The sequence below is a fragment of the Thunnus thynnus genome, chromosome 12, assembly GCF_963924715.1.
Source record: "Thunnus thynnus chromosome 12, fThuThy2.1, whole genome shotgun sequence".
NCBI classification, from domain to species: domain Eukaryota; kingdom Metazoa; phylum Chordata; class Actinopteri; order Scombriformes; family Scombridae; genus Thunnus; species Thunnus thynnus.
Window position 1 is genome coordinate 22,762,450 of NC_089528.1, and position 24,534 is coordinate 22,786,983.

The following is a 24,534-nucleotide window of genomic DNA, read 5'->3' on the forward strand; positions in this document are numbered from 1 at the left end:
CCTCTGATCAAAAAACATAACTTAGACCTGCCTGTTCCTGATGATTACCCATCAATGTCAAAGCTCTTGTTTGTATCAAAAAATTCTTGAAAAAGTAGTTTTCTCTCAACTCATCTCCTTCTTGGACAAACAGAACATACTGGACAAATTTCAGTCAGGTTTTAGGATGCTCGATAGTACAGAGTATGCTCTCCTGAGGGTGATTTGTTCTTGTCTTGAGATTCAGGAAATTACACTATTTTAATTCTGTTAGATCTCTTGGCTGCCTTCGGCACAGTTGATCACTCCATCCTCTTAGACTGCCTTAAGCATGTTGTCGGCATTCAGGGACAGGCCCTTGAGTAGTTTGCCTCCTACCCGTAAGACTGATCAGTCTCTGTTAGAATTGACAATGTGTCCTCCTCCTCTGCACACATCTCCTGTGGAGTTCCACAAGACTCCATATTAGGCCCTATTTTGTTTTCTCTGTATATGCTTCCTTTGGGGTCTATTTTCATAAAATATAATATCTCCTATCATTGTTATGCTGATGACACCCAGTTATACCTCCTGCTGAAACCATGTGATCTATGCAGTGTTAACTTCCTCCTAAATTGCATTGAGTATGTAAAATCCTGGATGGCAAAAAGCATCCTTCAGCTAAACCAGAATAAAACTGAGGTCCTAATCTTTGGCAATGCAGACAATTCTGCAATAACATTCAATGCCCTCGGGCCTCTGCCGTTGAATGTGAGGTCCCGCAAGGAATCTTGGTGTTATTTTTTATTCTGGTTTAAAATTTGATAAGTAAATTAATTCAGTTGTTAGTACTCACTTCTTCCATCTTAGATCACTTGCAAAGTTAAAATCATTCTTGCCTGTAAAAGATTTGGAGACTATAGTTCACGCTTGTCTTAACTACTGTAGGAATCAGTCAGTCAGCCCTATCTCATGTGCAGCTGGCTAAAAATGCAGCACGACTCCTCACTGGTACCAAGAAGAGAGACCATATTTCCCCTTTACTGGCCTCTCTTCACTGGTTACCAGTGAAGTGTAAAATTGATTTAAGATGCTTTTATTTGTTTTAAAAACACAGCATGGACTGGCACCAGGCTACATCTCTGAACTGCTCATCCCTTATTCCATCTCCAGACCTCAGATCTGCTGACCAATCACTGCTCTCTATTCCACGCACCCAGTTAAAAACCAAAGGTGATTGAGCATTCTCAGTTGTTGACCTTAAATCCCCCCTCCACTGATATCTGTCAAAGACCCATATCTTCTCGTTAGCCTCTTCATAAAGTCATGCCTGACCATGTTCTAGCTTTTATTTGTTTCATTTGTTGTAATTTTATCTGATTTTCTATCTTATTTATGACTTTATTGTTAATTTTGATCCTGTGTTTTTGTTTGATTGTAACCATCAATCAAATTTCCCCATATTCTGTAAAGCAGTTTGTTCAATGTCTGTTGTTAAATGTGCTCTATAAATAATTTGACTTGACGTGACTTGACTGGAAATGTGCATGGTACATTCCCTTTAAGATGCACTATTAAAGTCTACTTAAAAGGTCAGTTATGTTAAAAATTACAAAAAACTCACTTACCTTTGGTGATATCCAACTATGAAGAGAGTTTTGAATTTAGGTTTTAAGATATTTTGAGATGTCTGATTCTTTACTCAACCCAATACAACAGAGGTGAATTGAATTTTGTTTGTCAGCATTTAAAATTTCAACAAAAACATATCTCTCCAGAAACAATATTCTAATCACCCTGAATAATTTACAGAACACAGTGTTAATTGTTTCTTTTATTTCTGTGATATAAAGTAGTCTCACACACAAGTTCTGTGGTTTGTCTGGAGTGACTTGGACATTGCATCTGGTCAACGCCCCCCCCCCCCCCCCCCAAAACTTTATGCATGGTTAGAGAAATTCCACTAAAGACTGTAATTTGGATGGACCAAATCTTTAACATCATTCAACAAGGGTTGAATTCATGGTTCATCTAATTACAGGTGTTGTCATGATCTTAGTTGTAAGTGACCTCCTCCCCTTAAATCCTCACATTAATAAAATAGGACATTATACTGTATCTGATTTATGCTGCACCTGGTGAATAATGTGGTACAGATTGTAATCTGTTTTAGTGTGGCCTGTGAATGTAGGCGATAAATGTAACAATTAACAAATCTCAGCATTGAAGTGAAGTGAGGCAAGGGGCTAGTTTAATGTTGATATTTTGGAGTGGACAGCAGCAGTGCCCTGTGTCTCCTCTGACTGCTGCCTAACCTTGGCTTCTCCTGGCTGCCTGGCACTATGTCGATAGGCTTACTATGTGTAACACAGCTCCTCTTCCTTGTGACAGCTCCTAGCATCTATGATTCAAGACAAGAGAGGAGCACAGAACTCGTTAAATGAGAAGCTCAAAGTTAAAGAACTGAACAGACAGGTTAGGGAAACTTCACTTCCAATCTAAACTATTATAGTAATATTATCTAGAAAACTGCAAAGTGAAAAGTTAAAATGAAATGAAAAGTTACCTTATAGAGGAAATTATTTTAAATCACTTGAAAGTTTTGCTTTAGTTCAATTACCGTTAATTGATGTTGCTAGTCCTGGCCATGTTTAGATTAATCAAGCATTTAACTGTTGAACTATTTGAAAATGAGGTATATTGGCAAAAATGTAATAATCTATGTAAAGTATATGTTGCAGTAGGAAATAGTTGAAGACTTTATCTGATTATATTTAACTAAATTTAACTGATAAAATTATTTAATTTTTCATATGTTTTGAAGGACTTTTACTTTTAAAGTTATTTCACAACACGACACTATTAATGTCACAAAAATAATTAAAATACTTTTTTCAATCAATCGTTAGTAGCCAGGTGACTGTAGGCCAAACTACATAGTAAAAACTGTCATGTTTGTGTTGCTGCCTCGTCATCAGTCATTTAAAATGTAAATTAACTTATCAAACAGACTTGTCACAATTCACTCAGTTCTTCTGATGAATTTGGCCTTGTGTTTCAAAAAGCAGAACTCTGATAACACATGTAATCATGTGTTATAAAAATTGCATGGACATGTTGACGGCGGTTTTCAGAATCTCAAACACTAACGTTACACATCTTACTTTAGTTTATTTAACTTCACAGAAGAGCTGTTAAAGTTAAATATCAGCCGAAATGAAAAGTCCTTCTTTAGGAGTCATACAAAGTCATATGATATGATTTACGTTAGGATTTATACATTAAATTGAGCAATATGTTAACAGAGTCTGGAAAGTAGTAAGGCCAGCAGTCACTGAACTCCTGAGTGTGTATTTTTGGAGTCTTCCGAGCAGTGGGTTTTGTTTTCGGAATAACAGGCCGTCGGTCCATGGGCTTTAAGTCTGAGGGAACATTTTTCAAACTGTTGGGATTTTGGAATAATGGGCCATCAGACCAAGCAGTCCCTGTGAATTACACAGCTGCTAATGCTAGCTAGCTAACGTGACTCACTTGTCAGCCAGTTGGATTGCCCCGGGCAGATGCCGCAGAATATTACCCCTTCCTCCTAACACACCCAGTCAAATTCATCTCTCTAGCGGTAAACAAATTTTCATTCTCTTTTTGACTCGTATGGTGCAGTTGTAACATTAGTTCTTGCTCTTCTTGGTGCTTTCCCTGGCACTTGGCTGGGCTGCAGAGCCTGAATGAACATTGCTGCCACTGTTCTTCTGAGGTTAAAATGAAAGATAAAGTCAGCGATTATAATCCTATACACTTTTTGTCAAATTCAGCAAATATCTCCTCATGCTCCACTAGCTGTCCGCTCTGTGTGTGCGCTGAAAAAAACAAAGAAGACAAGGTGGCTCGGAGTGATAGTTACCAATCTTTGTTTAGGAGGTCTTGCAAGTACACCTTTAATTCTGCATGGAGTGAGATGGAGATGTAGGTTTTCTGCACTGGAGTGGGATTGCTCAGACTGATGTGTATATTGAGGGAGGGTGTGTATGTCATCCTCAATGTAAGAGAAAGCCTCATACTCCTCATACAGGGTCTGTCTATAGGCCTTTCTCTGGGTCTCTGACAAGTGTTCAAGATCAACTGGGAGGTGCCATTTGGGTCTTTGGACTTTGATTGTGCTGTTACTGCTCTGCTGTTCTCTACTCACTGGGCTCACTTGTACTGCAGAGCAGGTTGCTTGGCTGGTAGTAGAGGTGGTGGTGTGAGAACTGTTGGCAGACAGGTTGGCAGGCTACACAGCTTTGACTGCCACGGAGCGTTGGTGGAGTGATGGAGTGGTCGGTGTTGTTGGCTATTGGAATAGTGATGGTGATTTTCCTTCCATTTTCTGCCTTCACCAGGCCCTCTGTCACTTCCAGGACGTCTGGGAGTGGATGCAGGTCACTGGCTGTAAAAAGAACCTCCTGGCCTTTGGAGTTAGGTGGGCAGGCACTTGTATAACTGTCACCTCATTGACTCCTAGGATGACTCTCTTCCTCCCAGTTCTTAGTACACCCACATTCTCAGGTGTCTACATGAGCTTGTCAACCATTTTACTATCCTAGCGGTGACAGAGAAGGCAGCACTCATAGTATGGATGGCCTCAAGGTCAATTCTAGATCCAGGCCTTTGTGTCTTCACCATCTCCTAGATAATGTTGAAGCCAATGATTGGTCTCTCTGCCACACCTGCATCACTAGACACAAGTATGGGACCAGTGAGAGCTTCCATTTCCTTCTCCCTATTGTAGAGCTTAAATTCTACTTCTATCCATCCAGTGAGGGGGATCTCTGTCCGACCGGCAGCTAAGCCAGTCAATGGCTCAGGGTCCAGGAGTTCTTCAGTGGACCACAGGATGGTGTGAGGAAGATGTTCAGCTCTCCAGGACTCATTAATGACGGTAATGGTTCACCAAGCACTGCTTCCCTACCAGACTAGCCAACTTTTTCCTGCATGGTGACTTGATGTAGTTCATGTGGAGATTTGGTGTAGCCATCAAGGGGTCTTTACTGGCAGGCTGTTGTTGTTTGTGCTTGGCTTTGTTTAAATGTGTCTCCATCAGGTCTCTGGGCTGGGAGGCTTCTCACTGCTTTCTGTCATCAGGATCCTTCACAGTAGGTGTAGCTGGGCAGGGCTGGTGGTTCAGCCAGGACCTCACAGACTCAGGCTCCCTTCATAGCAGCACTCTCCCTCTGCTTCTGTTGCCACTCTCCCTCCAGACTTGCAGCTTCACTGAGCTTTTCTATGAGGATTTCATCACTCACATGGATGTTAGTTAGGTAGGACCTCATTTGGAACTTGATGGCATCACAGAGAAGCCCTGTATCAATGGCAAGGAGTAATTTATGCTGTACCAGGTCTAGGCTGTAGTGCCTCTCGGCCTCTCCCTCACTGGACTTCCACAGCATTCGCTCCTTTATCTTGACGTCCCTGAACAGGAACTACTATGGAGACTCTTTGGGTTCCAGAGAAATATTGGTAAGCCTGTGATATAAGTCAGTAGTGTTTTCCTCCATGTAGTGCCCTTTCAAGATGGGTTTCGGCACTGACAGGGTAAAGCCGCTTTTTATTTTCAACATGCATTGTAAGTGGAGACCAGGGGTTACTGCTCTGATTACTGCCTTCAGAATATCCTTTCTGGAGACCTGAATCAATCTGATCGAATCCGTCTCTCCTCCCTTACCTATCTGTCCATTTATCTTGAACTCTCTCTGGAGAGTGACCTCTGGCATGTGTACGTAGTGTGGTGTGCTGTGCCTGACCTCTAACTGTTGACTGAAATACGCTATCCTGTCCCCTAGACTGTTGATTTTCTCCTCCAGGATCCTGTGTGCCCCATCCTGGGGGTGCTCAAACTGGAACAGCTGTTCAATGGAGTGGCCAAGGTGACCTGGTGGCCTGGTCAGAGGAGATGTTAGTGCCCTTTCTGCTTCTTTCTCTCACCTCATGCATATATGAGATAAGATGTCTAAGGCGTTGACAAATCCTATTGTTGTCATTCTCCTTGTTCTCCATCTCCTCCAGTTTCCCCTTGACAATCTTAAAGAGAGCTCTTTATTTTACCTCCCTCAGCAGGAACAGAACAATTCACATAATCACATATGTTCATTAGCTGTGGTGGCTCCAACTGACAAAACTGAGCACAGATCTCATCCAATAAATTATCCATGTTTCCTCTGTGGTCTTCTTACAGCAACTGTGCAGTGAAGATCTGTTTTGTCTCACTGGAAGTCGTTCTTGGTGATGTTGAACTGAAGAACTCACTCCTGGCTGGCTTGCCAAAAATATGTTGCACCTATGAATCACACCAGTCTCAGCATGAACAAATGAAAAAAAAAAGGATGGTTTTATTCTGAAAGAATAAATGAAAACAAACAGTTATCTTGTTGGTCTTCAGTAGCTTTACTTTAAGTTTAACTGCCTACTCATCTGGGTTAGAACAATGTACAATATATGGCAACAACCACAGTATTGTATCAAAACCACAGTATCCCAAAATAATGATATATTTTCTAAATAATTCCATTTAAAATCAATAAACTATCAGAATTCCAATAAACATGAAATATACTTATATAATAAAGTATTAGAAATGACTAATTCTAATATATCAAAAGGTATTAAAACTCATTCTTTGATCTACAATTCTGACTAGTATATCATAGAAAACAAGAAATGAATGCAAAGGTTACAATAAATTCAATGGTAAGTATTACAAATTAAACTAACTTTTTTATAGGTTTACTAACTATTGAAATCATGCATTCTGCGCTAAATACTATGTATCTTATCTGTATTTATAGTGAAACTCGGTTCTGCACTCTATTTACATTCCATTAGCCCATATGAATTTTTACCGTTGCTATGGCAACAAGTGACAGCTGATGTTAGCATATATTAGCTAGCTTAGCCTAATTGTCTGAACAGCAATAACCCATAAAATTACAATTTGGCATATTTAAACAAAATCAACAAAACAAACACAGTCATAGTCCTTAAACCCTTAGTTAATATGTTGTCACAGGTTAGATTGTCAAAATTAGAAAAATAACAGCTTCAATCCCTGAGGAGCTACATTAGCATTAGTGATGGTTGGATCCATATGTATGCAGTTGCCTAACATTATAGTTTCCTCAAACAATGTAATGCAGCACAATACAAATTATATACACAAATAGCTATTGAGAGTACACTACTAATAAAATATGAAGGTACTTAGGTGACATTTACCCACCTGAAAGAATAAATTAAAACAGTGATTTTGGTGGTCTTCAGTAGCTTTACTCTGGGTGTAACTGCCAACTAAAGAATGCAGCACAAGCCCACAGCTTATATACCCACAGTTGTTCTTGTGTCTTTATACAAATCACAAATACATTAAATTGAAGGTGGCGTATCTGTAAAGATACAAAATGAAGTGCATATACTATATATAAAATGACACATAGCTTCAAGTGAGTGGGCAAATACAAATAAAAATACCTTATATGCCACACATACACTCACCAAGCACTTTATTAGGAACACCTGCGCAATTTAATGCAATCCAATACACAGCTCTGCAATAAATTCTACTTCTACAAAGCTACACATTTTCACCTTTTGCTGAGATTGTCAGAAAGATGATAATTCTACTTTATAATCAATAATAAACATAAAGTAGAATTATCACCCTTCTGACAATATCAACAAAAACTGGAAATGTATGAGCGTCATAAAAATTTATGACCAAACTGTTGTATTGGATTGCGTTAGATTGCGCAGGTGTTCCTAATAAAGTGCTCTGTGAGTGCATATCCTTGAGGTAATCGTGGAAGAGTGTGATCTACCATTTGTATTACCTCTCAGACAAATGCATGGCCAATAAATTACAATGAACTCAATGAAAAACAATATCATTTTTTGAATAGAAATGTGCTTTCCTTTTGTCAGCGTGTACAGACAGTAGTATTTGCAGGAAAAATATAGGGAAATATTTGGATTTGAAACCTCTTGTCCACCTTCACAGGTTTTTTCTACTTGACTGACATGTCTCTTACTTTTCTATTTAAGCTGTTGAGGTAAGACAAATTACTCCTTTATCATTTTTATTGGTGCAGAGTTAGGTGACTTCACATAAGTTCCTGATTAGCTTCACTCCAACTTCAACCTGAGCTGAGGTCTCATCAATTGGAATAATAGAAAACACCTTTGTGGGTGTGCAGGACCTTTGATACATGTGGACCTAGACCACTGACATTAAACAAGACAAATATACGCATTGATAGATGGTTTGGTTAAAGCTGGTCTACATTTGGTGCAATGTTTTTGACACGTAGGTTATTTATTGTTCCAAGAGAATTTTAATGACTACATACTCGTGTGTGGAAACCTAACTACATTTTTAAGTGTAGTATTTGAAATGCTGTTTAAAGAGTGGTTATGTAACCTACATGTCCCAAAACCCCCTAATTTTTTGGTCAAATGTAGCCTAATTTAAACATGTCTTTTCATCAAATAATGGTCTGCACTCTATTTTTGTACTTCAATTAATTTACTTCTTGCTACTATAAATCAAAGTTTATTTTATGAGAACAATTGGTGACCAGGCTGAGTAAAAGAACAACTATTTGTGCCAGGTGTGTCAGGTTGCCCCCCTATGGTTTAGCTTGGGCTCTCTTTCTCTTTGTGGGGGTAATGATGTGACTGACCTCTTTGATTGCTTGCACCTGTGGGTGTGCCTGTAGGGTATAAATGCTGAGACTCACAGGGCAAGGCCATACATTGATGAAGGGCTGAGAAATAAATACTTGTTTATTCCCTTGCTGCTGTGACGATAAGGAGAATTAAGATATTGAGAATTGCATATTTTCCACCTTTAGAAAAACCATGGCAACAACTTCTACTAAATGGTTTCTGATATGAAAATACAACTTATTAGGCTTTTTAGCAATTCTGACCAATGCAACAACTGCAAATATATAACTAGTCTACAAAAATAAATATATAAATACAAATTTATGCAGACACTTCTATAAAATGGATATATGGAAAGCCCCTGTCTTGCTTTTTCCATAAGAGATTTAACCCATGACCATCACTCTGACTGACTGAGCAAACCATTCTCCCTCGGCTCTACATCTCACCTATTCCCTCGCAAAAGTTGCCCATGGTCAGAACTTGTAATGTGTCTCCATGCTGTATAAATACATACTGAGGTTTCCTGAAAACTTTCCTCAACAAAAACTAGGAGAGCCTCACATTTTCTGACCAGTAATAGCTCTGACAGATATGGAGAGATCAAGGCTGTTGAGGGAAACTTTGGCCTTGCTGAAAGTTTTAGATGAATGTCAATGTGTTACCTGGACAAACCAGAATAACTGCCAACACCTTACAGGGAAAGGGAGGCTATTTGATGTCTTTTACTTGATGTGAAGGATTGCTGTGATACAAGAGCTACACAGGCACAGACGTTTACTAGTGGTGTGATCTTTTTTTGTACTGTACTGCTCCTCAGTGAAGAAATATCGCAGACAATTATGGATTGGATTTGTTGAGAGAAAGACTGCATTATCCATTCCGCTGCAGGGAACATTCTGCTAAATGGTCCATGAGTGTATTATATTACAGGTACAAACTTTTTACAAGTAAAAAGTAACATCATCTTGTGTACCATATCCCCTCCAGTTAATCAAAGACATTTAAACAGAAATAATTGTTTTTTGAGCCAAAGAACAATTTAAAAATCTGTGTTCAGTTTGAATCTGCAATGTTAAATACCACAAACCAAACAAGAAATCTTAGTGTGGTTATAGACAAATCGGCCTACTATCGCCTCTAAATATACATATAAAAAAATATAGGACTACTGTATTACTGTATGTCTCAGCAGGATGTAGAAAAACGTGCATGCATTCATCTTTCAGTAGGCTTGACTACTATAATGATGTCTTGACAAGTCTTTCTAAAAAAGTGGATCAAACACCTGCAGCTGATTCAGAAATCTGCTGCTGGAGTTCTCACGATAGATAGATAGATAGAAGCTGTATAATTCATGCAAGGTCAAAACTAAGCACCTACTGAAGTACTACAAAAGTAACATTCGGTCTCTGCACTATCAGGAACAAACTCCAAGAAAACTTGAGGTCTGCTTGAACTTTCAGTTCTTTTTAGTTTGCCATTTCTTTTTGTTAAATATTTGGGGATTATTCATTCATACTGTGTCTTGGACTGCACTGTGCTGTGAATTTAATTTTCCTTTTTTATCTGTTTATTCAATTTTAGCATATTTTTATCCTCTGTTTACTCTTTAAATTGTGTCTTTAAGCCTTGGTTATGTCCAACACATCCCCATTAAAAAATGACAGTATAGGTCTAAAATTCAGGCCAGGAAAAATGACCTATAGTTATGTTTATACCATCTAGCGGTTGTAGTAATGCACTCCAGCTTTCCAAAACGGAAATCACTGTTAAAAAATAATTGTTTTATGGTGTGACAACGCTGTTAAAGTTTGATTAGGTTAGGCACAAAAACACTTGGTTAGGGAAAGATCATGCTTTGGGTTTAAAATATTCACTTAAAATGTGTTTACACTTCCTTAAAGTTACACAACCTTTGTCGCCATGGCAACAATAAACACCCCAACATTACAGTTTAAAAAAAAAAAAAAGTCCCAACCCGCGATTGGAAATGGGAGGCAAACAATGGTCTCCTGCAGCAAGGTTCACTTTTTCCGATCTAGCTATCCAGTCATCCACCCAACCTACCTCCTCCTAAGGCAAAATCATCTTATCAAGTCACCTTATATTGACGTCATCTGAACTGCATCGCTTCCCTGGATCATAATTACTACGGCAGCTAGATGATGTAAACATAAGTGGTTTTTTCCAGCCTGAATTTTAGACTTATACTGTCATTCTTGTGAGGATGGGCTGTCATGTGAACATAGAACCAACAAAGCATTTACCCTTTTTTTACAGGGCTGTAGCTACCAATGAGGACATTGAAGTCATGTCCTCAGTGGGGTTTTTTGGGGGGAAATTTGGGGTCTTTAGTAACCTGGGGGTGAGTTTAGTCTACAATTCCAAAACCTCACAGGATTTTTTTGTCTCAATATATTTGAATTCCACTACTTTTAGGCCCACAAAGTACTCCATATTTTCCCATCAGAATGTCAATCCTGACAGTGTGAAGAAGGCTTTGAAACAGCATTCACACCTTAATGCTGGGAAATATAGTTAACAAAAAATACAATGGAACAGTTAACAAAATAAATGAAATATGAAGGTCAGGGGGACTTGGACTCATGACCTTTAGTATTTCTTAAATCCTGGCTACTGTCCTGATGTTGAAAGATGCCAACCTGCGTTACCCTCTGGATACTTTCATGTGGAAAAACATGCTCAGTGTTATATGGTGTACTAAACTGTTTTTACATTGTTGGAATAAAATTCATGTATATTCAAAATGATAATATAACATTAAAACGGAGTTAATGCAGTTAAATGTTTATAAAAATGGCCCTATAGATGAGAGGGGATGTTTGCTGTTATATGTAATCTAACTTGATTTTAATTCTTATTAAACGCAGTATTTTTCAAGTTTCATACAGTAAAGTTAATGTAGCTTTAAGATTGGCTTAGACAAAATCCAGAACATACAGTTGTGGGGATGGAGAAATAAAAAACAAAACTCTTAAAGAAACAACAGTAATTTGAGTGGGAACAAGGCACCATAATGAGTTTGACAGTGATACTTTACATTGACTCCTTTTATATTTCAGATGGCATTGAACTTTTTCATAAGGAAAGGGGAGAGTCAGAAAGTCACCTCATTACACCAGGCTGTGTCACCGTGAAATTCAAGAGTCCGATTAGGGTTGTTTTTCGTTGCTCTGTGCTGTGGCCAATTTTGTCATTCTTCGGGGTATAATGTAATACATCTCAAGCAAATTGTTTGTGTCCCCTATCGAAATATAAAGTAGCCCTGCTAGGGCTCCCCAAACTGTTGGAGAAATATTAGGAATGGATCACAAGTTAATTCCCCCTGCTCCAATTTTCTGCCGAGGCAAAATGGAATTTGAATTTGCGTTGCTTGGGCCACTGCCACTGAAAGCCTGTGATTTGTTTCAATGACAGGGCCTATTATTGAGGTTGTGCATTGATGTAGGCATACAGTATGGTAATGTCTGCCCCCCTCATCCTACCTCAGCCCTCACGATGGAGGGCCTTCTCATTCATATGATGTAAACCGCTGAGACAAGGAGGAAGCTGTGAAGAAATCAGCAATAGGAAGACATATTAATATGGAAATCAGAGGGTGGTTCCATGCTCTATGCGTGTGTGTGTGTGTGTGAGAGAGAGAGAGAGAGAGAGAGCACAGCAGCTTGCAAGTGTAGCTTACTGCATATACTCTTCTACTACAGTGCGAGGGGTGAAAGTACGAATAAAAATCTGCTTTCAGAAAAGTTGTATTAACACACTAATGAGAAAAAAATAAGCCTTGCCACTCCATTACTCAAGCGAGAACACATACACAGACACACATGTAAACCTCTACACACATGTATACACCATTTGAACCCATAAAGCCACAACAACCTTGTTTGTTCCACCACTGCTAAAGCTTGATCATACAGTAAGTGTAGCAAAAGGACATGTTGACGATTTTACTATTCATGGCTGCCTGCCCTCCAGAGATAGCTTATGTTGATGTATTTTCACTGGCACCAATATTTTATTTACAAAGAAAGCCTGGGCCTTAATGAGCACTAATTAAACGCTAGAGACTGGGAGATGACTGGCAGAAGACATCGCAGCATGTGACAGACATCTGGTGGAAGATAAGTGAGCAGGCGTTGGCAGAGCCAGAGAGAACCTTACGGCGGTAGCGGAGTAACGCTGGGGGTCGTGTGAACCTGCACTTGAACCTGACTTTCAAACTCTGTCAATCAAGCTGGCTACAGCTGTCATGGTTCACAGGGCACGGGCTTGGAGGATTGGAAGTGTGTGTGTAAACTGTATGTGGGAGACTGGATTAGAGCCTGTGAGTTTGTGTGTGATGATTCCAGTCCAGTACAAAACAGTGCTGTCATGAGTTTGATACTGCAGGCTAGTTATGAATAATAATAAAAAAATACTAAGTGGGTTCAGCAAATTAAATTTACAATTGTTTTCCAAGTGGTCACATTTTAAACATTTTTAACTTTCAAAGGAAGGTACCCCAAGTGTTATCCTGACATTATTTTTTATGACATCAACAGTAAACAGTTCAATTTGTTCTCCACTCACATCAGCAGGGCCAGTATTTTAGAAATGCTGGGGAGATCAATTTCCTCAAAGCATGACCCAAGAGCACACCATGAAGAAATTTATGACTAGCCATCTGATCAAAAGTTTCCCGCCACATTTTTTTTTTTTATTAATTTAACAGTGGGCTAATATTTTCTGTAAATCTTATCTTCCCAAATTATGGTCTAAAGGAAATTTTAAAGTCCTCTCCACATTGTTAGGAACATAATTCTGGTGGAGAAGAATACATTTTAATTGAATCAACCTTTAAAAAATCACGACGTGGGTTTATAGTTGGTCATTAAAACTCCCAAGGACCTGACCTCTGTGTCCTAAATGATAGCTATGCCCCTTAATTCTTCTACAAATTCTTGAAATTGTGAATGTAGTGTTACAGTCCGCTGTAACTCATGGTGACAGGTTACAATATCTGTCATCCATAGAGTTTGGTAAAAGATTACTTAAAGCCCCTTACTGTACTGCACTATTTAACCATGTAGCTGGTATCTGGCGACGTATGACTTGAAATTTTAGTAGTCGATCTCAATCGCTGATTCAGATACACAGCAGGCTTTGACACAGTCTTCACCAGACATTAAAAAAACAAGCATCCATTTGCAGCAGCAAATTTGCCCCTTTAGAGGTCAACAACGTGCAGAAACATATATAGATTTACATTAGTATATACACAAATTATCATCTTATAGTCACATTTTCCTTCAGTCAAACAAAAATTACCCAGACTCAGGACTGACAAAGGATGTGATGTCACAGTCTGATGTGGGAAATAAATGAAAATTGAACAAAATGATTATAGACTGTAGATGGTGAGAGCAGTCGGGTGATATTATATGAAACATGGTGATGGCACACTGCTAGAATAATGACCACCCCATTTTCAAACACTTTGCATCACTGTTTCTTTTTGATGAAGGCATACATTTGAAGGGCAAGGTTAAACAAAGTCTACATGTCAGAAACAACCTGGTTTCACACTGAAAAGGGAAGCACATTCTTGAATTTGTCAGTTCCACAGGCTTCCGATTGATGGTACAAATATTTGAATATTAAAGACTAATGCATGTGTGGCTGCACCTTTTTCATCTGATCGATCATTATAAACTGTGTTGGTTTTCAACAGCATACTTTTAAACATCTAAACTGAAAATCAACAAGAAATTCCATCAAGCTACTCAACGACATCCTTTATTCAAACACTCGAGAGGAATATTGATTTATTTCCTCCTGCTGCATTCTGTCCAGCCTTTTAAGTGTAGAGAGAAAGAGGAGAGATATACAAAGATAGTGAGAGAGCTCCTTGTTTAAGATAGAGGGATATTCAAATGTCAGTAGTTTAAATGAGAGAGAGAAAAATCCTGGCGCATTACACAGGAGATGACATGCTATAATATCATTACACTGCTTTTTCTTGAGTTCCTGTGTGACCGCTGGAAAGCACATAGGTATCCTCGGGGTTTAGCTCTTTTGTGGTTCAGTGGGGTGCGATGCCCGTCATGTGAATGCACTGCAGAGGAGCTACAAATTTGGACTACTTTTAAGTGTGCAATTCGGGTGAAGTGTGTGTGTGTGTGTGTGTGTGTGTGTGTGTGTGTGTGTGTGTGTCTGTGTGTGTGATATGGTACCTTTATGAGCTCAAGATTCCCACTGGGAGAGGGAGATACAGAGTTTGTCTGTGGCTTCAGGGGAACATTGGGGAGCATAAAATAACAGTAAAATGTCACGTACCTTATCTAAAACTATTATTCTTTTGTATCCAAATTGTCTTTGAATAGCTCTCATGTATTCCTCAGAGGGAAGATTGAGGATATTTTTTATTTATTTATTTTTTTTTCTTTGAAATTTGTTTTTGCATAAACACACAAAGTCACTAGGGAATAAAACATCATCACTTCTATAAGCCTGCAGTCATGTTAACATTAGATATTTTAACTTCTATATGAGTTACAAAGCAACATTTTTAGTGGATACTGAGATGCACTGGAGTCGCTGGTAACAAAAATAGAATGTTGTCTGTATAGGCCAGGCCTCTAAAAATTAAAACCTCATTATAAAAATGTTAAGTAAGTGCTGTCCAGTAGTCTGTGAGATTTTTTTTTTCTTATTTTAAGTGTTTACTAAGTGGAGATTTACACATCAAATAAACCTGTTCTCATGTAAAGATTAGTGATAAAATATTTAGACCCAATGAATGCCAGGAGGAACTGTTGCACAGCTGAATGAACCAACTGATAATGCTAACATTAGCTTACTGAACAGCCTGTTAAAAAGCCCCACAGTACACCGCAAATTACAAACGTTATGCCAGTAACGATAAATGACCAAATAACTTTTGTTAGGTTAGCATAATTCCCACTCCTTCTAAACAGCATGAATACTACACACTCTGAATTACATATTTTTTCATGTGTGCAGGTATAACTAACGCAAACTCAGAAATAAAAAGAAGAGAGCCATGAATGCAAGAAAAAAGAGAATTTTAATATGCTCAATATGTGCACAAATACCGGCATTAAATGGCACAGAGAACACAGAAAGGCTTGGATCAGCACATATTGAGCATATTAAATTCTCTTACTTTTTGCATTTCACAGCTCCCTTCCTTTTTGTCTGACCTGCTTGGAAAGCCTTTTTCTACAGTTTTCTGTGGGTTCATGAATAAAACAGATTAACACAAACATTTCCAAGGGATTGGTTGTTAAATTTAATATATCATTTGGTCTCCTAAAACTGTTATTTTTGGCAGTTATTTAAGCTGAAGATCATGATGCGCTTCACATCATGAGCTCATCATCTTTTTACACTGTCAATTGCTTTTTGGACAACACTACAGATGTTTGCAAGCAAACAACTTATACATTACTTAAGTCTTAAGCTATGACTTTAAGTCTACAAGCTATGGCATTTCATAAGTTTCAATGGTGCACAATTTAGACAATCACTAGTTTGGAACTAGCCACTAAAAACATAGTAATGGATTTACGACTAGTTGCTGCAGTGCATCTTATTTTAAATCAAAACGTGCATTTACAAAGATGAAAAATTATGCCCTGCATTTACACAGACAGGCATAATGTAGAATCTGAAGTCTGTCAAAATGTCTTTGAGCAAGTCTCTGGACTGAATGGATCGAGCAAATTGAAAGCAAGTGTTGACATACTCGCATTCACAGAGCAAGTAGAAAGTTGAGTTCCTTACATTTTCAAATCACATATGCAAAGTAAATTTACCTTAATTAAGCATTAACAAGCAGTAACAAAGAGATCTGTCTCCCAGGTTTTGCATCTTTTAAACTGTTAAGTTTACATTTAACCCACTTGTTTAGGAGTTACAATTTGTGGGTACTATAACTTTTCTAAAAATTTCTCATTCCTCTAATGTTCTATGTCCATTTTGATGTTTTTGGTTTAAGATGTGAATTCTGTTTTATTATATTTTTGTGGTTCCATTTCTGAATTCAAAGGAGAATATTACAATAGGCACTGATGTTGAATTACACAGTTTATACCATAAAGGACCTCTGGCCACATCAGAAAGCTATTATTTTTAATGGTACTTGAAAACAGTGGTTGAACACTGTGAAAAAGGGAGTCAAAGAGAAAGAAACACCGAGGTAAGAAGAAAACTAAGAAAAGGTTAGGGAACAATAGAGAATGACATAAGGGATGAGAGAAATAGCACATTAACACTTATGGATTAGCTGCCTCTCATTCCCAGGCCCCGCTGCAGCCCTGCAGATGTGTAGCTCTGACCGCGCAGGCAGCCGGTAGCGGTCATGTCTTAATTAACGAGCAGACATCTGATCAATAAGTGAGAAACGATGGAGAGGGAGACGTGAAAGGTGGGACAGCCTGCATGGTTCAAGGTTTTTGTTTTCCGTTGATGTGGAATAACATTAGAAATCAATAGCACAGCTAGCCTCGCCACACACTCTGACTCTACTCTGGAGAGGTGAAAAAAAATTCCCTTTCTACCTTTTCTTAATATCTCTTCCTTTTACTCGTCACTTTCCTATAGTATCATACAAGATCAATGTAGGAAGAATGGCCACAGTATTTTCAGTACAATGTGTCTCTGAGCCTTGTAAAGCCATTTTTATAAACTTGTGTTCTGTAACAACTCAAAGATTATTAAAGGAGGAATCTGCTCAGGTTCTTTTATGCTGTCATGTGAGGCATCTGAAGCTTGCCAGGATTTATTTCTGAATGAAATGTTATTTACTTTTATTTGTGTGCCTGCTTTCCTTCAGTCTGCCTCAGGCACTTACGTTTTTTTTTTTTTTTTTTTTACATTTTCTGCTATGATTTTCAAGCGCCTACAGATAAAGAGCCTCATTTATTAAAGGTTTGTATGCACAACTTTGTGCAACATTGATGATTCTCATGATTTTTGTGTGGGCATGAATAGTAAAAGAAGGAGTTTACAGGAAAATTGAGCCTCTTATTCAAAATTTAACATGCCTTAACCTCCGCTCCAGTGTCACTAAATATTTAACCTTATTGCCAGACAAGAATGTTGATGTTGGGTAATTCTGCAAAACCTTTTACTTTTAATGACATGTTTTTTACATCCAATGCCAATGTTTTAAAAATTTCTACAGTATCTGGCATCTAAGGTATAGTCAAAGTTCGGGAAAGACTGCGGTCATGGCAAATAAACTATGGTTAAGGTTAGGCAACTAAAACACTTGGATTAGGTTCAGTAAAAATCGTGGTTATAGTTAACAAAAAGACCAGAATCGCAGGTCTGTGACTAGAGGCAATCTTGGATCTCCTGTAAGAAACTCGGTCTCTCTATACCATCCACCACCCTTACTTCCACAACCTAACTTTCTGCATCACTACATAATGTATAACACATATTTTCTGCATTGGTACTGAACAATGGCACTGGATATAAATGGTAAAGTGCAGAAATAGTTTTCCTTGGATACTAGGCTGAAATGTTGTTAGACAGCTATAAACCTTCATCATGAAAAGCTGCTTACACAAATACAGCAACTTATTATTTTTGTCATTTCTATATTATAAATGTAAATAAGGTGAAACCATTCACAGATGATTGTGGGAATATAATTTGACATTTATGCAGCATGCCAGTGTCCATTCAGAGCCATCACATTCATAAACATATCTGCAGGTTACCTGACACTGCAAACATTGCTGTGTGTGAGTGAAAGTTTATCAGCATTTGTGGAGTATTCTGGGAATTCTCAGACAGGATGGCCAGTCTGTGATAAGGCTTTTACATTTGGTTGTAGCCAGAAGGCTGCTGAGGCTGGTGGGAACTCTAATCAGTCTCTCGCCACCCGCCTCCATCACCCTCTTTCAAGTGAGTTACTGATCCACCTCTGGACAGAAATCGTATGTTTATTTTCTTTTCTTTCTCACTGCAAACTTTTGGTGGAAAATTGAATTTGATGCCCAGGGGCAGGATGGAAAATTGGGCAAAATAGCTCATTTTCCCCTCATCCAACCTTATGTACTCTTTCTAATGAATGGCAAAATAAGATATCTGTGGGAGATGCTATTCTGTGCTGGATAGCAGGACTTGCAATTTAGAACTCATCAATTCATGTTTACAGTACGAGTGTGAATATCGGAGGAGTGTGTCTGACTGCAGAACACGTATATCTCTCTGATAGGGATGAATTGTGAAAATATCACATGCCACCATTATGAAAAACACACAGTGGCATGTGATCAAAGACATCAAACACCATGTAGTGTTGTCAAATGTCTTTCCGATTGTGACAGCTCATGCTCAGTGACTGATATATTTAGATTTTGCAACCAGCACTCAAAGATTATTAAAAAATATTTGAGATATCTGAGATATCAGAGAAATATCTGCTATTTAAAGCAAAAACTGTAGCTTGCTCAAAAAGGAATTACATTAAACCATAAATCTACTCATTATTAAACAGAACCTGGCAATTCTCAATGTCTCCACATTTCACTGATGTGTCCCTGATGATTACCATTTAATCAGCTGCAAATGCTCTTAATTACAAGATTAGTCTCCAACCAATTAGCCAATGTGCTAATGGTTCTAATCTGCCATTGAAGCCGACTGAATTCTAATTAGGGACTAACTGATTCAATTCACCTAGGGCCCATCTGATGGGTCATTACCAACCTAGTTATCCTCATATAAACCAACTGCAGCAAGCAACACAGGTCCCATTTGGAGAGCAGCTGTAGAGGCTTTACGACTATCATATGGGCCATTTCCATGCGTCATGAAATGACAATGTTTCCATTCCCCGAAAATCAAAAGGCATTCTGATGACTCACTGATGAAAATATACACTGCAACCTTGTGCCTGAGGTCTCCTAATTTTTTATTGAAAATGTGTTGTTTTTTTTGTTTTTTTTAATTCTAAATTAACAAATTCTAAACTTTTATTAAAGTGGATGAGGAGCATTATCTAAAAACAGGTGATGAGGGGTATCCAAGTCATGATATATTTATTTTTACTTGTAGACTTACTTAAATAGAAATATCAACTGACAACCTCTACAGTGTTATTGTGATACAAATACAATAATACAAACATGTTTACAGTCATCAAAAGTCATACTAATCCAAAGAAAAAGAATCGCTTTTTAAAAATTTAACTAACAACATTTTAAAACAATATGTTTAACCAAAGTAATTTAAACTCTACAAGGTTTATGTGCTACCTGACCCTTAATATGACTATGAGATGCCTGTGGAATTTTGATTCGTGTCTGTAGTAAAAAATGCAGAGAGACACGCATTAAAACCTTCACCACAGCTCACAGGAGGCAATCTCAGCCCTCTGTCCTTGTCAAGTTAGGGATATAATAAGTAATTTAGGAGACTGCTCTGGCTGCCCCTTTTTTTTCCCCAATTCAGACAAATTTCAGAGACAGATATTTGGGTTGGCTTAAAGTTACACTAGGCCACCTAAACACTTTGCACTTGCGAACACTGAGCAACCAAACTGTGCACTTCGGCTGCGTTCAGACCGACATAAGCTCCACATGAAAAAACGCTGGCGTTTCATTAATTTGAATGGAAGCAGTCACTTGGTGCAGAAAAGATGACAATGCAGAGGGCTCTGGCAAAACAAAGCAGAGTTGTCTGCCAAAAAGTTGAATTAAGCTCAGCTTTTGCTACTATGCAACATGACATAATCCGGCAAGGCACTGTGTTGGCCAATCACATACATGCAAGCACACATTCCTGGTAGATTTTGAAAGTAATCTATCAATCTTACTTTCATGAATGCAGTATTTCTACAGTATAACTGTTGCAATGTAAACAATATAATAGTTTCTGCTGTGATCATTTTCCAGAGCTGTAAAATCCTGTCTGAAACACATACATCTGTTACAACAATTGGACTTCCTGGATCATATTTCTCACTGTTTGTCTCACCAGTACCTTAAACACTATACCCCCACAAACACAGCTCTTGCATTGTTTTAACACAGGGCTGTTTTTGGTCTCAATCCCCACTTAGGCTGAAGGAAATAGGAGGAGAGTCATTGAAGCACCTTTTCTTTGCATTTTGAAAATTCCTTCAGCTGTAATCATGGCTGCTACCTGAACACTTCTGGGTCAAATTTATTCATTAAGGAAGCTTCCTTATCAAAATGCACCCATAGTCTTTCATTCATTGGCTCCCATACTTATTTGGATTGTGACAGTTAACTTTGCTGTTCAGTGGATGATGCATTGTAAAATTATGTTCATATCTAAAATTATGTCATATTTTTTGATTGACAGAGACTGGAAGTTCTCTGGAGTTTTTCTTTATTTAGTTGTTTTGTTTCAGTCGGTTGGTTTATATTATATTGTCACATTGTACCATGGAGAACCAACAGTCTGTAGGTTTTTGTTCCAACCAATCACCTCAGCAAGTAATTTCACCGATGAGATATTTTCTACTGGGAAGAGTGCTAATCAGTGTGTGGAGACTTAATGAAGACTTGCACACTGCTCTCCATGGCACATGGATGGCCACCTCCAGTTAATACTAAGGTTCTGTGGTAATTAATAATTCTATCAATTTATAATTGTATAAATATTGTTGTAGCTATATCCAGTGCTGGGGAAGGAAATTGTGGAGTATCGTCACCTCATGACAGTTCTCCTGCTGTTTTGAAGAGGTATTTATAGTGGCGACTTTCACCTGCATAAAGGCCAGTCTTAACCGACAGATAATTAGCAGTTCTGTCTGTAAAAGACCTCCACTGCAGTGTTAAGGGTTTGGGGACTGTGTTGACAAAAGTGGTCCAGGAAAACACAGAAGAAACATGCAGCATTGGCCTAGAAGTTGTTAACTTAAACATGTTGTGAACTCGAAACCAGCAGTTTTTAGTTTTCCCTTAAAAAAATCCTCAGCTTGAGTCGATGAAGCATGCAAAAGTCAAGTCTCCATTTCATTCAATGAAAAAAAAACCAAACAAAACAGTGCCAAATATTAATGGGTCTTACCTCCCCTGCACTTTGATGTCGGAGATGGCATAGAAATATCTGGACAGGTTGTTCTCATCCACCATGGTGGCTCCAGTGGCTGGCTTCAGCAGCCTAATCCTCAGATCAGTGATGGTGAAGAAGTCCCTCAGGTTCTTGGTGGTATCCAGCTGACCATACAGCGAGGCCATGTTGTGTAGTCGAGGTCCGGCAAACAAGGCAAAGCGGTCCTTTATCTCGAAACGTACCGTCTTGTCGTTCTTCCACACGTAGCCTCGGGAGTAGTCCTCAGTGCAGATGATATCCAGCAGGGTGCGCTGGGTGAGATCACCTACTGTCTTGGGTTCCATGGTGAAGGCGTCCAGGCAGTCGGTGGCATAGAACTGGTAAGGGGTCCAGGTTCGGCCATAGTCGAGCGACTTTTCCAGGACCATCTGCTCTGGTCGGCCTGACTCAAAGGTCAGTACAATATCATCAGTCAGCTCAATTGTCTTGTTCCATGACAGCGTGATGTTGACCTGCAGGGGCTTTGGGTATTTCTTCCATGAGGTGGACTGCCAAAAAGTTGTGGGATTACGACCCTCAAAGTCAAACATGAGCTTAGGAGGATGAGCCAGCTCCTCAGTGGTGGCATCACATTCATTGTTGCACATATAAGGATTCTCCTGTGTAAAAAAGAAAGAAAAAAGAAGGAATTAGACATGTAAATATGTGCAAGTGCACATTGCAGTCAAAGTATGTATTTTAACCCTGATAGTGGAATAGTTAAGCACATACCACATAAGCAAAAGCAACATGTCCTGCTGGGGACCTTTGTTGCATGTCATACCCCTGCCTCTCTCCCCTCCTAAACATATAGTGTACTGTATGCGTATACTGATGTAAATTAGTGCAATGATGGCAATGTCTGTAGGGATTCAGAAAATTTGCAGAAAGGACTCATTGAGAATAAAACTAAAAAACAAAAAATCCACAAACACAGTAACACGAAAACACAGTCATCCTTAAGAGTAGAGTATGTCAATCTACAGCAAAGATAAAATTCTGATCAGGATTGATCAGAATGCTGATTAAAAAAAAAAACAAAAAAAAAAACAAAGCCCAGGCTGAAAATAACAGAAATTTTAATTAGTCAGTCTAGTTTTGACTTTTGCCATTTGTCAGTTTTGTACGAATAAAACTGACAAATGGCAAAAAAAGAAGAAAAAGTGTTAAGCTGAACACTATATTTTGAAGACAGGAAGTTTAGCATCTGAAATGTCAAAAAAGGTAGTTGAATATTTAGTTTTGCATGAAATATTCAGAGGAAAAGTGGAATCCTAGAACACTTGTTAGTCCCACCCTCACAATTACAAAACCTACAGCATCTCTCAGGTTGGCTGTTGGTCCACTTTGCCTCGAAAGGTTATTTGCCTGGCTTGCCATCGTATCATGATTCCACCATCGTACTCAATAGCATCTCTATCACATTCAGACCAACGTGTATTTTATAATCTGCGCAAGCAATCCTGGCCCTAGAGCTGCAGGAGACAGTGACCCTCTCATTAAGATGACACTGTGGATCCCATATTCTCGTTCAGTGCCATTCCTGCCTACACTGCCACCCAAATTGTCAGTGTAATTGATATTCCTGTGTGGTATTTGTGCTGAGATGGGAATGGAATCCCGATGAGTGTTTCTTATGAAACACGCAAAGGGACATGCATTTTTCATGGGCCTGTGTCTGCTCTCAACCATAGACATCCACTGAGTCTGGATGTTTGTGTGTGCGTGTTTGTGGGGAGAAAGAGGAGCTCTTGATGTGTTTGTGTTTGTTTGTGTGAGGGATAGAGAGCTCTGAATGTGTTTGCTTGTGTGTGCACATGCAGTATGTGACTTTGTGTGTGTGTAAGTAAGTGCGAGTGAATGGCAGAGAGAGAGAGAGAGAGAGAGAGAGAGAGAGGGAAACAGAGCTGAAACATAGCCAGAGAGCACATGACACACTCCAATTGACATTCCTCTCACCTCTGCACCAGGAACAATGAGGTTAAGTGCTGATGAGATTCAGATCAACTGTAAAGCGGTTCGATAATCAGCAATCATCCGACACTCTACACGCAAAATTATCTAAAGGTGAGAACATTGCTATCTGCAACATTACTCGGTTATCTCTCTGCTATTGCAGTGCATTCAACCCAGACTGCCACTTTGCTGAGTGAAGATCACTGGCAGGAATACTGATAAGTAGAGACCATTATTATTTATTTGAAAAGACCAATGGCTGCTTTTTGTCTTTGAGTAAGTGCCCTAAATTCAACTCAGCCAAAGAAAAAATGTATTTGATGCTCTATCTTCTTCACAGAAAGATGTATGTATGACTTCCCTATTTAAGATACAGATCTCGTCAGTCCATTTTATTTCCTGTGGGACTGTGATATGCTATCAGCGACTTGCTCCTCAGCCAGAAGTGATAAGTATGCAATGAGGTATAACAAGACTGAGGGATTGTGGGTCACTGGGCCTGCTCAGCTGACTCAAAGGAGTGTTGCATGATCCAATTAGGAGGGTAATAAGGGTTATGCAGCTAAGACAGAGAGTGTGAGAAGTGTGGGAGGGAGAGAGAATGTAAAAGAAGTAGACCTTTTGCAATGTGTTTTTTAAAGGAAGATCTCAGTTGCTAAAAGTGTTCTCCTCTCACGCCCATGCACACCCACACACACATGCAGAGCTAGCACAACGTTTGAAAGGCCACATATTGTAGCCTGAAAACAGAAACAGAGAGGAACATTTGAAAGAGAGTTAAGGGGTAATAGGGAGGATGTTGGCAGCCTGGGTTCGACCTCA

At 38.8% G+C, this 24,534-nt stretch overlaps 1 protein-coding gene across 1 annotated transcript in view; it reads right to left on the minus strand.

Annotated features, from left to right (window-relative positions):
- LOC137194464 (netrin-G1-like) overlaps window positions 1-23,108 on the minus strand; it is a 41,086-nt gene extending 17,978 nt beyond the window's left edge. Inside the window, exon 1 of the mRNA XM_067606374.1 lies at window positions 21,733-23,108. Within this exon, the coding sequence (XP_067462475.1) occupies window positions 21,733-22,364 (632 nt within the window). The 5' untranslated portion in view covers window positions 22,365-23,108. The remainder of the gene's footprint in view (window positions 1-21,732) is intronic.
- Window positions 23,109-24,534: the final 1,426 nt, after the last annotated feature.